Raw genomic sequence first — 12,337 nt, 5'->3', positions numbered from 1 at the left:
GTTAGTTTAGTTCGTTTATATATTTGAAAAGCTTTACTTTCTCAAGCATTTCCCTACAAAAAAAAAAAAAATGAATAAATCAACCATAATAATAATCCCAGTGATTCCAACATCATTTTGACTCCAAACAAATGATTGAAAACAACGTTGCCGCTTATTGTATATATAATTTAAGTCTTAGAGAACAGCTCCTCCTCTAAAAGTTGTTTTACTTACATTTCCATAATATTATGGTTAAAAATAGTTAGGTTAGATTTTTGTGTCGCTACCTGTGTAGAATTAATGCTCCAAAATCCCAGTAATAAGAAACTCTGCTATTAAAATTCTGATTATAATAATTATTATTATCTAAATGCCATGTTATGTTCATTTAAGGTAACTTTGAGGTCATTTTCACGCTGTACCGAGGAATTAAAAGGTTTTCAGTGTGTGATCCAGATGATGCTCGCCATCTGCTGAATATGCCGAAAAGAATCCCACTGTCCTAAAAAGAAAAATGTGGGCTACATCAAACCCATTGCTATAAACTCAATACTACTTTTGATGCTGTTGTTCTGCTAAATTCATGAAAATGTGATATCTTTTAAACTGTAGCTAATCACATTAAAACTCATCACTTTTTAATTTTATACCATGTCTATAATTTGCTTTTACAAATGATTATATACTTTTTATAACTGAAATGATTAGAACAGTCCTGCTGTGACACTATGTAATGAAGTGTAAAAGGATTGTTTGCAATAGTTAGATATGACAGATATAAGATACATATAGAAATAGCTTATGGTCATTGTTGTAGCTCACTAATAAGTGTGGGTTCTTAATTATTTTTAACTTCATTTGAGTCTAATGACTAATTTTTTTTAAATTAAAAATACACTAGCTAGGCTGTGATCCTGCTTGAACTATTATGCCAAATGTTTCATTAAAATAATGTCAAAGATTTTACACTGAGCATTTCATCATGTCACTGGAAACAGACTAATCAACGTCCTGATGTGAAGTGAGACAGGGTCCTTACCAGTGCCCGAACTCATGAATACAATATAGTGATTCAGGTCCAAGGAAGTTGGAGAGCTCACCGAGATGCATGCACTGAGTTGTGCATCAGTATGGCTTTTATGGTACCTTCATTCTATACCACACGATAAGAACGGAGTGCAGTGGGTTAGTAAACCCCACTCTCACTGAAATACAGCTGGGACACATTTACCGGTTTTCTCATCTTTTAATAACACATTCATATCTATGCTCGGTATTGTTTTACACAAAGTTCAGAACAAATGTGAATGAGAAATGAAAGAAAATTGGCAGGCAGAAAGGGGAAAGTCCAGATAGTGTCCATGGCACCTGCTATAAGAGGGGGCTGTGGGTTAGGGTTAAACGTGATACATCACTCTTCTTCCTCTCCTCCTCCTAAACTGTGCCCTAGTCAGCTAAATAGGCCCTTATTTGCCTGTTGCATCAATAAAGATAAAAAAAAGAGAGAGATAAAGAAATGATTTCAGTTTCATGCTGCTCTGCAATGTCTCAACGAGTACTATGTTGCAGTTCACAGAGAGAGCGAGAGAGAGAGAATTCTAATGCATCCAAAACAAGATACAATCCTATGTCATTCCAAAAAAAAGCAATCAGAAAAATGAATCAAAATAAAGGATGAAGAATTGCAAACTTAATAACGTAATTTAATCTAATGAGGAATGGAAAAAAAAAAAAAGAAACTGAATAATGAAATTGATAATTTTCCTTTTTACTTTCCCTCCCCGTTCTTTTTATTTTTATTTAACAATCAATCTTGAATAATGGTCTAAACAATGGAGAGAAAAAAATCATCTTTGGAAGAAAAAGTATTCTTTTATTTTAATACACTATCCACTACAGTATATGGAGATGCTTCTACCCAGTTGTTTACATAATTAATAATTTTCTTAGTTATTTTTCATTTTAATTTTTTTTTTTTACTTTTCTTGTGTCCTTTTTCCCCCCATTTTACATTTGTCCTATTTATTCATTTGTTCTAAGAGGTAGATCAACAACAAAAAAAAAGTTACTTGAATATAGGTATCGTGCTCCTTGATTGAAGAAGATAAAATGAAAAAGGAAGGACTGTGGGGTGGAAAGCTGATGATGAGAGGGACTCCCGTTTCCCTCGACGCTGATCTGAGACTCGACCACATCCAACGTCAGTCACAAAAGAAACACCAGTACAGACATCCAGGTAACTAACAATGCAAGAAAGTGAATTCTGTGGCTGTCTGTATGGAGCACTAGGTTTGATGGGAGGTTAATAATAAGCAGAATCAGGAGGTAGAATAATGTGTTCGAGGGTTATTGAGCACTTCTCCTTTAGTGAGTATTTACAGATCATGAGTGAGGGCAGTACATCACACTTTCACGTGCTCTCTACAAACAACCGAGTAGTGACAATATGTGTAGTTTAAACTAGAGGATTCTCCATGTACCTGCTCCTTCACTGCTTGTCTACAAATCAAGTCCTCCCAACACCAAACACCCAGATCATCTCTGCTCACCAAATCCTCACCTCCCTTCCCTCTATCATGGCCTCAGCTGTAAAATAATGAGTGAGGGAAAACAAAAAACAAAAGAGAGAGAAGCAAAAGGAAAAAAAAATAATAAATTAAAGAAATTAAAGTGAAAAAAGTAACATGCACTTTCGCTCTTGTCAGGTTGATAAAACAATCTTATGGCTAAGTCTTGAGGTAGCGTTTCCTAGTTATGTGAGGTTTAATTCGTCATTAGCACCCAAATGGTTTCTTTGAGCGAAGGCCAGAAACTAGCAGGATGAAATTCCTGTGGTGTGCAAGTGTGTCTGCTACACCTGACTAGTATGAGGTTAGATCTGTTGCCTATGTGTAAATCTGTGCACTGAAATGGATAGACTTTTTAATCTTTTAATAATTCTATGATTTCCAGAGTATTAACAGTCCTTGTGAAGGAATTGCATAAGAATCACAAAAAACATGCAGTTGTGTTCCTGAAACTTGTAGTATACAGGTTTAGGTGGCATGTTGTATTAATTTTTTTTTAAATTTCTTTCTTAAACAGAGCGAGTGCTGAAGTGGAAGTTATTAGTCTTCACACTACGCATAAAACAGCTTGCACCTAGAGTGGGTCTTAACAGTAAATTAAAAAAAATGTGTTTGGCACAGGTGTTAACTGCATTACAAATAACTGGTTAGTATTTTAAATGATCTAATAGCAGTACAAGAGATCTCTGTGCTTTTCTAAAGAAACCTGATCGAGAGAGAGAGAGAGAGAGAGAGAGAGAGAGAGAGAGAGAGGGAGAGAGAGAGAGAGAGAGAGAGAGAATAAATCATCCAATTGAAGGCAATACAAAATTTTTTGGGTGGGGAGAAATTAAAACTGAAATCAAGAGTCGAACGACTGAACAGAACTGAGAAAAGACACAAACAAGGCCAGCGTGAGAGAGCGTGAAGGTCTATACCAAACCCAAACAACAAAAATATCATTCGTATCTAGCAAATAAAGTGAGTAAAGGAAAAACAAAATTGCGACTTGTGTTCAGAGATGAAAGGAGAAACAGATGGAGGACAAAACAAGTGAAAAGGAGAGAAGGGAGATGAGTGTAGTATTCATCATACATTCGGCAGCACTGCATGACTACTCGTTTTAGTAACCTAGAATTAATATCCAGCAAACCTGTGAGAACATAAAAGCCTAAACTCTGTTTAAGTTAGCTTTCATAAATGTCTACCTTTATTTAAAAAAAAAATTAAATAAAACGAATTGGCCCATCTTCCTCTCAACTCTTACACCTTACATTCCAATATAAAATTGAACTGCTTGACTCCATATTTCGCCAGTTTACAAAGATCCTAGAGATTTTTCAGTTATGTTACTTTTTTTTTTTGTTTTGTCTAAAACTGATGAAACAGTACACAACCAGATGTCATGCCCAAATAAAGCTTGCTGTTAAACAAAAGGCTGCAGTCTGAACAAATCTAAAGTGGTGTGTGTGTCTTAGGGTCTGACAGAAATCCGAAAGCTACAGACTAGATAGACAAGACTTCCTTCCCACCTGAGGAGGAGTAAATTATCCATGTCGATGCAAACGGAACACGGCTGTCTACTGAGAAAAAGGGAAGCGTAAAAAAAAAGCAACGATTTCAACCTGTGAGTGAAAACGAGCACACAAAAATATGCATCTAACCATGTGCAGGTGGAATGTGTACTCATCAAAAAAGGATTTTGGCAGTATATCTATTAGTCTTTTGCATTTAAATCGCTACATATTGCCCAGCTTTTTCCATGTCTCCTTTTTTTTTTATTCTAAAAATACAAAAGGTTTCAGTTTCTTATTATTATTTTTTTTTTTTTAGCAATTTATATACAGGTTAAATCTGTCTCGCTTGTGAATTGACTGCTTTCTTCATTTTCCGCTCCCATTTTCCAAAGTATTCTCGATCAGTTAAAAAAATGCTTAACTGAGACTATAGGATGTCTATTTTTCTGTCTTTTGTAACACCCAAACCACTTTTCCTCAACAACAAAAAAAACTATACACTTAAACTCTTTTCCTTTCCTTTCTATTTTTTTTTTTAGAAAAAGAAAAGAAAAAAACACAAAGAAAAAAAACACGCATCCCATCACACGTACATATAGGATGATGAGTATGTACTATGTTGAACCTAAACTTGATGTATAATTCGATTACTGAGATGCCACTGGGCTGCTTCTCAATATACAGTCATGGCACAAACCTGACAACCAAGGCAACCAAGACTCCAGGTCTTCAGTGCATAACATTCATGGCAACACTGCTGGAGAAACCAACGAAATAGAGCCAGATAGATATGCAATTCATCCTTCACTCAGATATTAATAAAAAAAAAGTTAGCATGTCAAGCACTTGTAAGCCATTCATGCACATTTAAGTCAGGAGATAAAATGCCATGACTGTGGCACACCACTACACAAAAAAGCCAGAGACTTCTTATTCAGTTGGATATAGAGCCAAAGACAATTTTGATTCAGCCAGGAGAAATTCATCCAATAACAAGAAACTCTGCCATCTTGCCTGTATGGATCCTTTTGAATTAAACGTGGAAAGGTGTGGGGTACCATCCATACATACTCACTTACACGCAAAAACTAGGGGAAAAAAAATCCAACAATAACTAAAAATATTTTTTCCTTAAAAAAATAAAATATTCAGGACTATCAGCTTTTATATAAAACACCAGCAAGCCAAAAAAAAGGAAAAGAAAAAAGCCATTAGGAATACTGAGGTAACAATACCCTGAGGTAGGTTTCTATTTTTTTTCTATCTAATCTGTTCGAAGATGAGTGAAGAAAGCCATATTTCTGGCCTCCTCATCAGCATACATCGAATGGAGTAGGGGAGAGAGCGAGAGTGCAGAAGCCATTTAAACATCACCTGCTGTTGACCTCTGACCTAAAGGCAGGGTGGAGTGCTGGGCCACAGGAGCGTTGCAACTTTCATAGGATCTTAAATCAAAGGTCAAATTCATCAAAATAAAAAACTGATCAAAGATCAGCTTCTGCTGTTAAGGTCAATGAAATTTGTATTCAGATGATCCTCTAATCCCATTTCATCATCCGAATTTTTTTTTTAATCAGAACTCAGCAGTTCAGTGTTCTCTCAGAGGTTTTTAAGTTAGATCTTGGTTCAAAACATAAACCAGCAAAAGCCAGATACTAAGCTCTAATTTTAAATCTCTTAAAATATCTGTGAATGATGGTCTAATCCCAGTGCCGCAATTCCTTTCCGCTGCCGTTTTCTCTGCTCTCTGAGGGGCCAGGTTAACTCACATATCATATATATATAATATATATAAAATATGCCATTTGGGTGTGGGCCACGCACCGGCTAGCATGGCGGGCGTAGTTCAGGGCTGGAGGTGAAGTTTACGTCTCGGAACTGAGCCTCTGCAATAGAACTGCAGGGTCAGCCTCGGCCCGCCCACTTACTGTACCCTCACTGTGCTTCAACAGTGCTTCAATACAAATTCATGAAGATTATATTTACAACCTCATTTTTCTTCTTCTTTATTTGTCCTTACCCCCAACAGTTTACTGCCAGGGACTTAAAGAGCAGTGTTAACAGCTTTGACCCCTCTCGTAGTTTGCTGTAGGCAAAGAATGAGCCACCTTATTGACTCAATGTGATGGGTTCTCCACTCCCCTCTCCCCACCTCTGCCTCACTGCATTTCATTATAATACCTCTGAATAAACATTTCTATACATATAGCTCTTCTTAAAAAAACACCCTTAAAATACTTGAGTGACTGGTGATGGCAGGGCTGCCTTAAGCATGTCGCTCTCAAGGCCATGTAGCCATGATTATTTCATAAGCTGCCACAAGGAATCCCTGCCATCCCCAGTCAGTCGACCTGGCATCTGGTCTCTGTTTCCTAGTTCTCTCGCTCTTTTCTATTTTTTCCCTATTTTTAAATCACTCAAAGTTCTAGTTTCTTTTCTCTAAACTTTTGTACTCTCTCATGCATTTTTATTTCCTTTTTATTCCCATCTTGTTAAATGCTTATTTTTCCCTGTCTAGCACTGGGTCTGTGTGTCGCTCTCTCTCAGTCAGTCCGCTGTTTCTCTTCTGTCTGTCCATCCGTCTGTCCGTCCAGATTTGGGCTGGAGCCGGTCACTTCCTTCTAGGCTCTTGGGTCATTCCTGGTTGGGGCCTAATCTCTGACAGGTTCTGTGGGTTAGATGCCTGAGAGCCTCCCATGCCACTTTTCTGCTGCTGCTTAACTTGTGTCAAAATGTCTCTGATCTTCCTCTGGGCAAGCTAAAAAAATAAATAAAATGAGAAGACAACTCCATTTAAAGTCAGTACAAATCAAATACAGCTTTAAGTATCGAGAGAATGTTAAAAGAATTAAGAAATATACACTCATTTACTTTATTAAGAACATCTTGTCTGTACTCTTTTCACTCGTAACTTTATACTATGTGCACTTTTGTAGGGGTTTTATTACAGTATTTGTGGACCAATAATCCTTCACAATGTTGCCATTTTGACTGCCACATAACATCAACTTTCTTGCTGTTATGTAAGAAGTGTAACCAAATCCATACTTTAGTAACACAGCAAGAAAGTTTTGGAAGAATGCTCTTTCATTTTTCAAATATATATAATATGTGTTTTAGAGCTATTCTTGTGTCCCACCATCACCCATCTGTCTATTTTAGGACGTTGTCTAGCAGTAAGAAAATATCTAGTAGCTCAAGGCACCTGGATTTTAATGTGTTTGTCGTGCTAACAGGGTCAAAGAGTTAAGTGAAACGTGTTCCTGTGTGAAACTTACCTGACTTGCATAAAAGTGGCCAATGATTTTGACAATAACCTGGTCCTGCTCGTCAGGAGTCTGTTCTCTAGGAACCACCACCTCAGCTGCAGTTAGGTTCTGTAGCTCGTTCACCTACAGAGTACAGTTTAAATAATTAACATCCTGTAACCTTAACAAGCAGATAGAACTAAGGTTTTCCCTTTAGAGCATACAGGTGTCTCTGTGATGCAATCTTTTAAAACATGCCTCACCGTCTTTCCACCCTTTCCAATAACTCTGCCAGCAGCCGCTGCAGCTACTTTGATGTGTGTCTCTAGCTTCACCTCTTCCTTTGGCCCAAAGAAGTTCTCCTCCTTCAGCTTGCCGTATATTCTTCCCTGAGCCTAAAGCAGAACAGACAGATACTTTATGTATTGATAAACGGATAGTTGCCTGTACTTGGGTACATAAACCTAAAAACTCATCATATAAAGAAACTCAATATAAAAGATGCTGAAAGACAAGATTTATTTCATATTTGCATCATAATGTTAGAACATGATGTTCAAAAATATTAAAAGGTATTTGTGATTATTCTTAACATCATTCGTGTCTGTGTTATGTTGGGGGAACAGAGTGATGAATACTTGGCTATTGTTTAGATATTAGTACCTTAAACTGGGCCTCAGGTGGACCAGTAACAATGACCATGCGCATCTTCGAATCAGGTGTCTCTGCTGGTGCAATCTGAGAGGAACAAATTAAAAGATAATCAGTGAATTAGAATCAACATCCTAATGGCCTTGTGTGTTTTAACATGTTAGCAGCTCCACACCTTAATGGAGGCTCCAGCAAAGCGGCTCAGCTGCTTAATGTGCTGGCCCTTCTTGCCAATGATGGCTCCCACTGCTTGTGCTGGGATGTACACATGGACCGTCTCCTGCTCAGGAGCCTATGTGCATAATGTATAGAATCAGGCAAGGCAATAAGTGAGCAGTAAAACAATTTAATGCGTGTCCATTACAGGAAGATATTCAACTGAATTAGTAATGGGATTCAGCATGACGGGGGAAAAAGTTTTTTTTTTATTTTGGAAACACAGCAATACTAAATAATGCATTTTTTATTTGTATTATTTAAAGAAATTGTAAAATGTTGTAATTCTAATATTGTGAAACGTCCATGACTGTTATCACTTACGGTATAGCAGCTACATAACAGTCATTCCCTCACTAGCCTCTTTTTCTATATCTTGAAGATAACACAACAAAAATGCAGCTTGTAATGTTTCAGAGAAAATGACCTTCCGAAAGGTGTCAGAAAGCACTGACTTTTACTGAGATTCTTTCCAGAAATAATCTTCCCTTAAAAAGCATCATGTTATCAATTATGAGCAGCACATGTTAATTGATATGTTATTAAGCTTTGGTAATCTGCAGCATCCACATTTGAGAATGAACGTATTGATATAAACCGGTGATTTGCTTTGCAGACTGAGTTACTGTAAATGTAATCAATTGGACGTTTACATTTATGCAAGCTGTCTTACCCCAAAGGAACCATATGGGGGACAAACCCCAGGGTTTCCAGGGGGAGGAGGAGGCATAGAGGAGGAAGGAGGGAAAAGGCCAAGTGCTCCAAGGTTCAGTCCAGGGATGAGGTGTGTCTGTTGCTGGCAGTAGACAGAAATAAAACATGAGCATTGGAGTCAGTCTAATACTACAAAAAAATGTAAAGTTTCATCACAAGCTTACATTCATGGCAGCAATGTCATTATCATAGGCCTCTCGCACTTTCTTCATGATTTCCTGCTCAGCCAGGCAGCAGGCCTCAATGGCACCTTTCACGGTGATGGTCCTCTCAGGATTATACAGGGTCAGATCCTGCAGCCTACACAGAAAGAACGCCACTCAAAATCTCTGAAACAGTTAAGGACAGTCATGTGGCAAGTATTGAAACGAAAAATGTTTGTTCGTTGACTTACGGTGAGATGGTGATCTTAGTGTCAGTGTCTTGTTCCACTTTCTTCAAATTACGCCCCTCTTTTCCAATCAAACGACCTACAAAGTTGTTGTGGGCAAGTATCTTTAGAGGCACCTCATCAGCACTGGGGGAAAAAAAAGGAAATTTTTTTTTTAACTCATCTAAGACAAACATTACAATTTTACCAAAGCTTTAATTAAGATAATGACAGGTTAAAATGCTCAGATCATCTATCTCTCTCTCTCTCTCTCTCTCTCTCTCTCTCTCTCTCTCACACACACACCCACATGTCTTGTACATATACATACATTTTTTTATATATATATATATATATATATATATATATATATATATATATATATATATATATATATATATATATATATATATATATATATACACACATACATACACACACACTATAATATTATATATATATATATATAAGGATGAGACCAGAAAAAAGAAAGAACCTTTCACTATTCAAGTGAAATGCCTGCAGAGGTCATTATGGCGTTAAGGGAAATGGGATGATGGAATAACACCTCTGTTAAGATTTTATGAATTTTAAAGCTCCTTTACGTTTTGGTGTCTTTGGCTTCCTGGTGCATGATGTCAAGGATCATACGGCAGGCCGCCGAGCAGCCCTCAGGAGTCGAGTGGATACTGATAGGCTTTTCTGCTGCTCCGGCATTCTCTTTACGGTGGACATCAATCCTAAAAAAAAGGATTAAAAGGGTAAAATAAAACTGTAGTTCGAAAATTGTGATCTAATAATAACAGTCTTGCTGTGTTATGCAATTGCATGAGACTGGACATTGGACATAAAACTTGTATTCTAATTGTTGTAAATGCGTACCATAATGTACAGGTATGAACGCTTATATTGTTTGTTAGGTTGCACTGTGGTTCTGAGTGTGTATGGATGAATAAACATGTATTCAAAAATATTATGATGATGACCACAGCATGCAGCAGGCACTTACTTGCTCTGAGTCTGCTTGGTGATGTTGCGGATGGTGGCACCCTCTTTGCCGATGATTGCGCCCACATACTGGGTTGGTACAAGCAAACGGAGAGGTATATCGGTGTGCTGATGCTTGGAGGGCATCCCTGTGCCAGGAGCACCCTGCCTGGAGTTTACACGGCCACCATATCCAGAGCGGCGTCCGTTGTCAGGGCTGCGCTGGGAGTCAACATCCAAACTCTCATCAGGTATGTAGGACACACGCAAAGTGTTGTTCTCAAACTGATAACCATTCAGCTTTTGGATTGCTCTGGAACATCAAAATAAAAATATTTTTGATTATTAGAAAAACTAGACTGGATGTTTGATTCAATGCTGATAGTTTAGAGATGGCCTTGCAGCACAGCTGAAGCACCACAAGGTGTCAGAGCTGTGCAGCCCCGAAATCCGCAAGCCATTGAAAAAGCGCAGCCCAGATAGCTTAATTTCTGCTATAAAACTAAAGTGGGGTTTAATTCCTGACTTTGATGACATCCATTGACATGAATGTAACCTTGCAAGTTGTGAAAAGAAAACTCACACGGTATGAAGTTGACAGTTTATGGCACACAGACATGCAGAGAATTACTGTATCTTCTTATACGTTTGTAATGAATTAAGTTTTCTTTTTTAATTATCTTAAGGCCATAAATACGTCTACAAATGTTAAAATATCAAACCACTGAGCCAATGCAAGGTCAAAAGGATAAAGTTCGAAGAAAAAATAAATAATACACAAAAAAGTGCACTCACTGTCTGGCATGTTCCCGAGTCCCATAAGTGACGTTCACCACAGCTGTCTCACTTTCTGTGTTAACTACAGCGAGAGAGAGAGAGAGAGAGAGAGAGAGAGAGAGAGAGAGAGAGAGAGAGAGAGAGAGAGAGAGAGAGATATTAATTAATTAATTAATTAATTAATTAATTAATTAATAAAGAAATTCATAGGATGTTTGATGAACATGGGTTTAAAATAGATCAGGGATAAGTGAATAGTTTGTTCACCTTGTTCACAGTTTTCAACGGTTCCATACTGTGCAAGTAGACCATCAAGCACCTGAGAAAGTAAAAGAAAGGACCGAGTTAGAAAAAACATTTCAACTTTTGAATGGCTCAAACTAAAACGAGACACCAACAGAGATACAATATACTCTAGGCTTAACACAATCTGTGCGACTCTCTACTAAACTCACAGCTCAAGGTGGGATATAGAGCTCATCGAGCTCATCTGGATATCAGTGACAACAGAATATAAGCAGGTTTTGCAAACAAATTATTTTTGTACACCATGAGCCTCAATCAGTCTCAATAAAAAGTAAATTTGAATCTGTCCAGATTCCAAGCTATGATATGTGCATATTAATGTGTGTGATGTGTACAGGTTCCTAAACTGAACACGGGTCAGAAATCGAATACATCGCCCCCTTGTGGCTCACATGGGAAGTGGAGAGAGCGAAATACGTGGACCAATGGGGGCTGGCCGTGAAAGACCCGGCCCACCTGGTGCTGCAGCGTGCTCGTGCTCAGTGCCACGCCCCGCAACTTACATCTCATACACACATGTGGCACAATGGTGCATGAAAGCCACAAACAGTGCCATATTTAGGTTTTAGGTTTTATTTTTTTTGTTTTTTTCCTCCAACATCAGATAAAAAAAAATCGGATATAAAATATCACATACGTTGATGCTTAAATTAGTTTAATTATTTTATTTATCTTAATAAATGCAAGGCAATGCAATCTATAGGTAGACTAAAATTCAGTTTCAGAAAATCCAAATGTGGTCAATAATTTTAGTTATAAAATACATGAGAACTTTTTTTAAATAAATTTTTATTATTTAAAAAATAACTAATAGATAAACATAACAAAATATGCAAAATATTCAGATATATTTAAGAATGGAATTTTGAACAATACAATTCTCTTTGGTCTGCTACGAAACCCACTCAAGTTCTTATGTTGCTTTAATCTCTGTCCAAACGTTCATCACACCAAGAGATTTCAGTTTGTGACAACCCTAAATCATTTTCTTCAAAAGGGGCATCTCTTTGTTGTGTGTGTTTA

General features: G+C 37.4%; 1 protein-coding gene across 3 annotated transcripts in view; it reads right to left on the bottom strand.

Annotated features, from left to right (window-relative positions):
* Positions 1 to 1,208: 1,208 nt before the first annotated feature.
* igf2bp1 (insulin-like growth factor 2 mRNA binding protein 1) overlaps positions 1,209 to 12,337 on the bottom strand; it is a 37,318-nt gene continuing 26,189 nt past the window's right edge. For 2 of the 3 annotated variants that reach the window (XM_027139092.2, XM_047800798.1), the window contains 12 exons: positions 11,276 to 11,327; positions 11,027 to 11,090; positions 10,254 to 10,544; positions 9,850 to 9,984; positions 9,269 to 9,391; positions 9,039 to 9,174; positions 8,834 to 8,956; positions 8,120 to 8,236; positions 7,957 to 8,031; positions 7,557 to 7,688; positions 7,324 to 7,437; positions 1,209 to 6,803 (listed from right to left, as the gene is read on the bottom strand). In XM_027139092.2, coding sequence (XP_026994893.1) covers positions 6,657 to 6,803; positions 7,324 to 7,437; positions 7,557 to 7,688; positions 7,957 to 8,031; positions 8,120 to 8,236; positions 8,834 to 8,956; positions 9,039 to 9,174; positions 9,269 to 9,391; positions 9,850 to 9,984; positions 10,254 to 10,544; positions 11,027 to 11,090; positions 11,276 to 11,327 — 1,509 coding nt within the window. In that variant the 3' untranslated portion in view covers positions 1,209 to 6,656. The remainder of the gene's footprint in view (positions 6,804 to 7,323; positions 7,438 to 7,556; positions 7,689 to 7,956; positions 8,032 to 8,119; positions 8,237 to 8,833; positions 8,957 to 9,038; positions 9,175 to 9,268; positions 9,392 to 9,849; positions 9,985 to 10,253; positions 10,545 to 11,026; positions 11,091 to 11,275; positions 11,328 to 12,337) is intronic. The other variant, XM_027139093.2, reaches the window with a different exon arrangement.

The sequence above is a fragment of the Tachysurus fulvidraco genome, chromosome 15 (assembly GCF_022655615.1).
Source record: "Tachysurus fulvidraco isolate hzauxx_2018 chromosome 15, HZAU_PFXX_2.0, whole genome shotgun sequence".
NCBI classification, from domain to species: Eukaryota; Metazoa; Chordata; class Actinopteri; order Siluriformes; family Bagridae; genus Tachysurus; species Tachysurus fulvidraco.
This window is presented reverse-complemented; position numbering and strand designations above follow the sequence as displayed.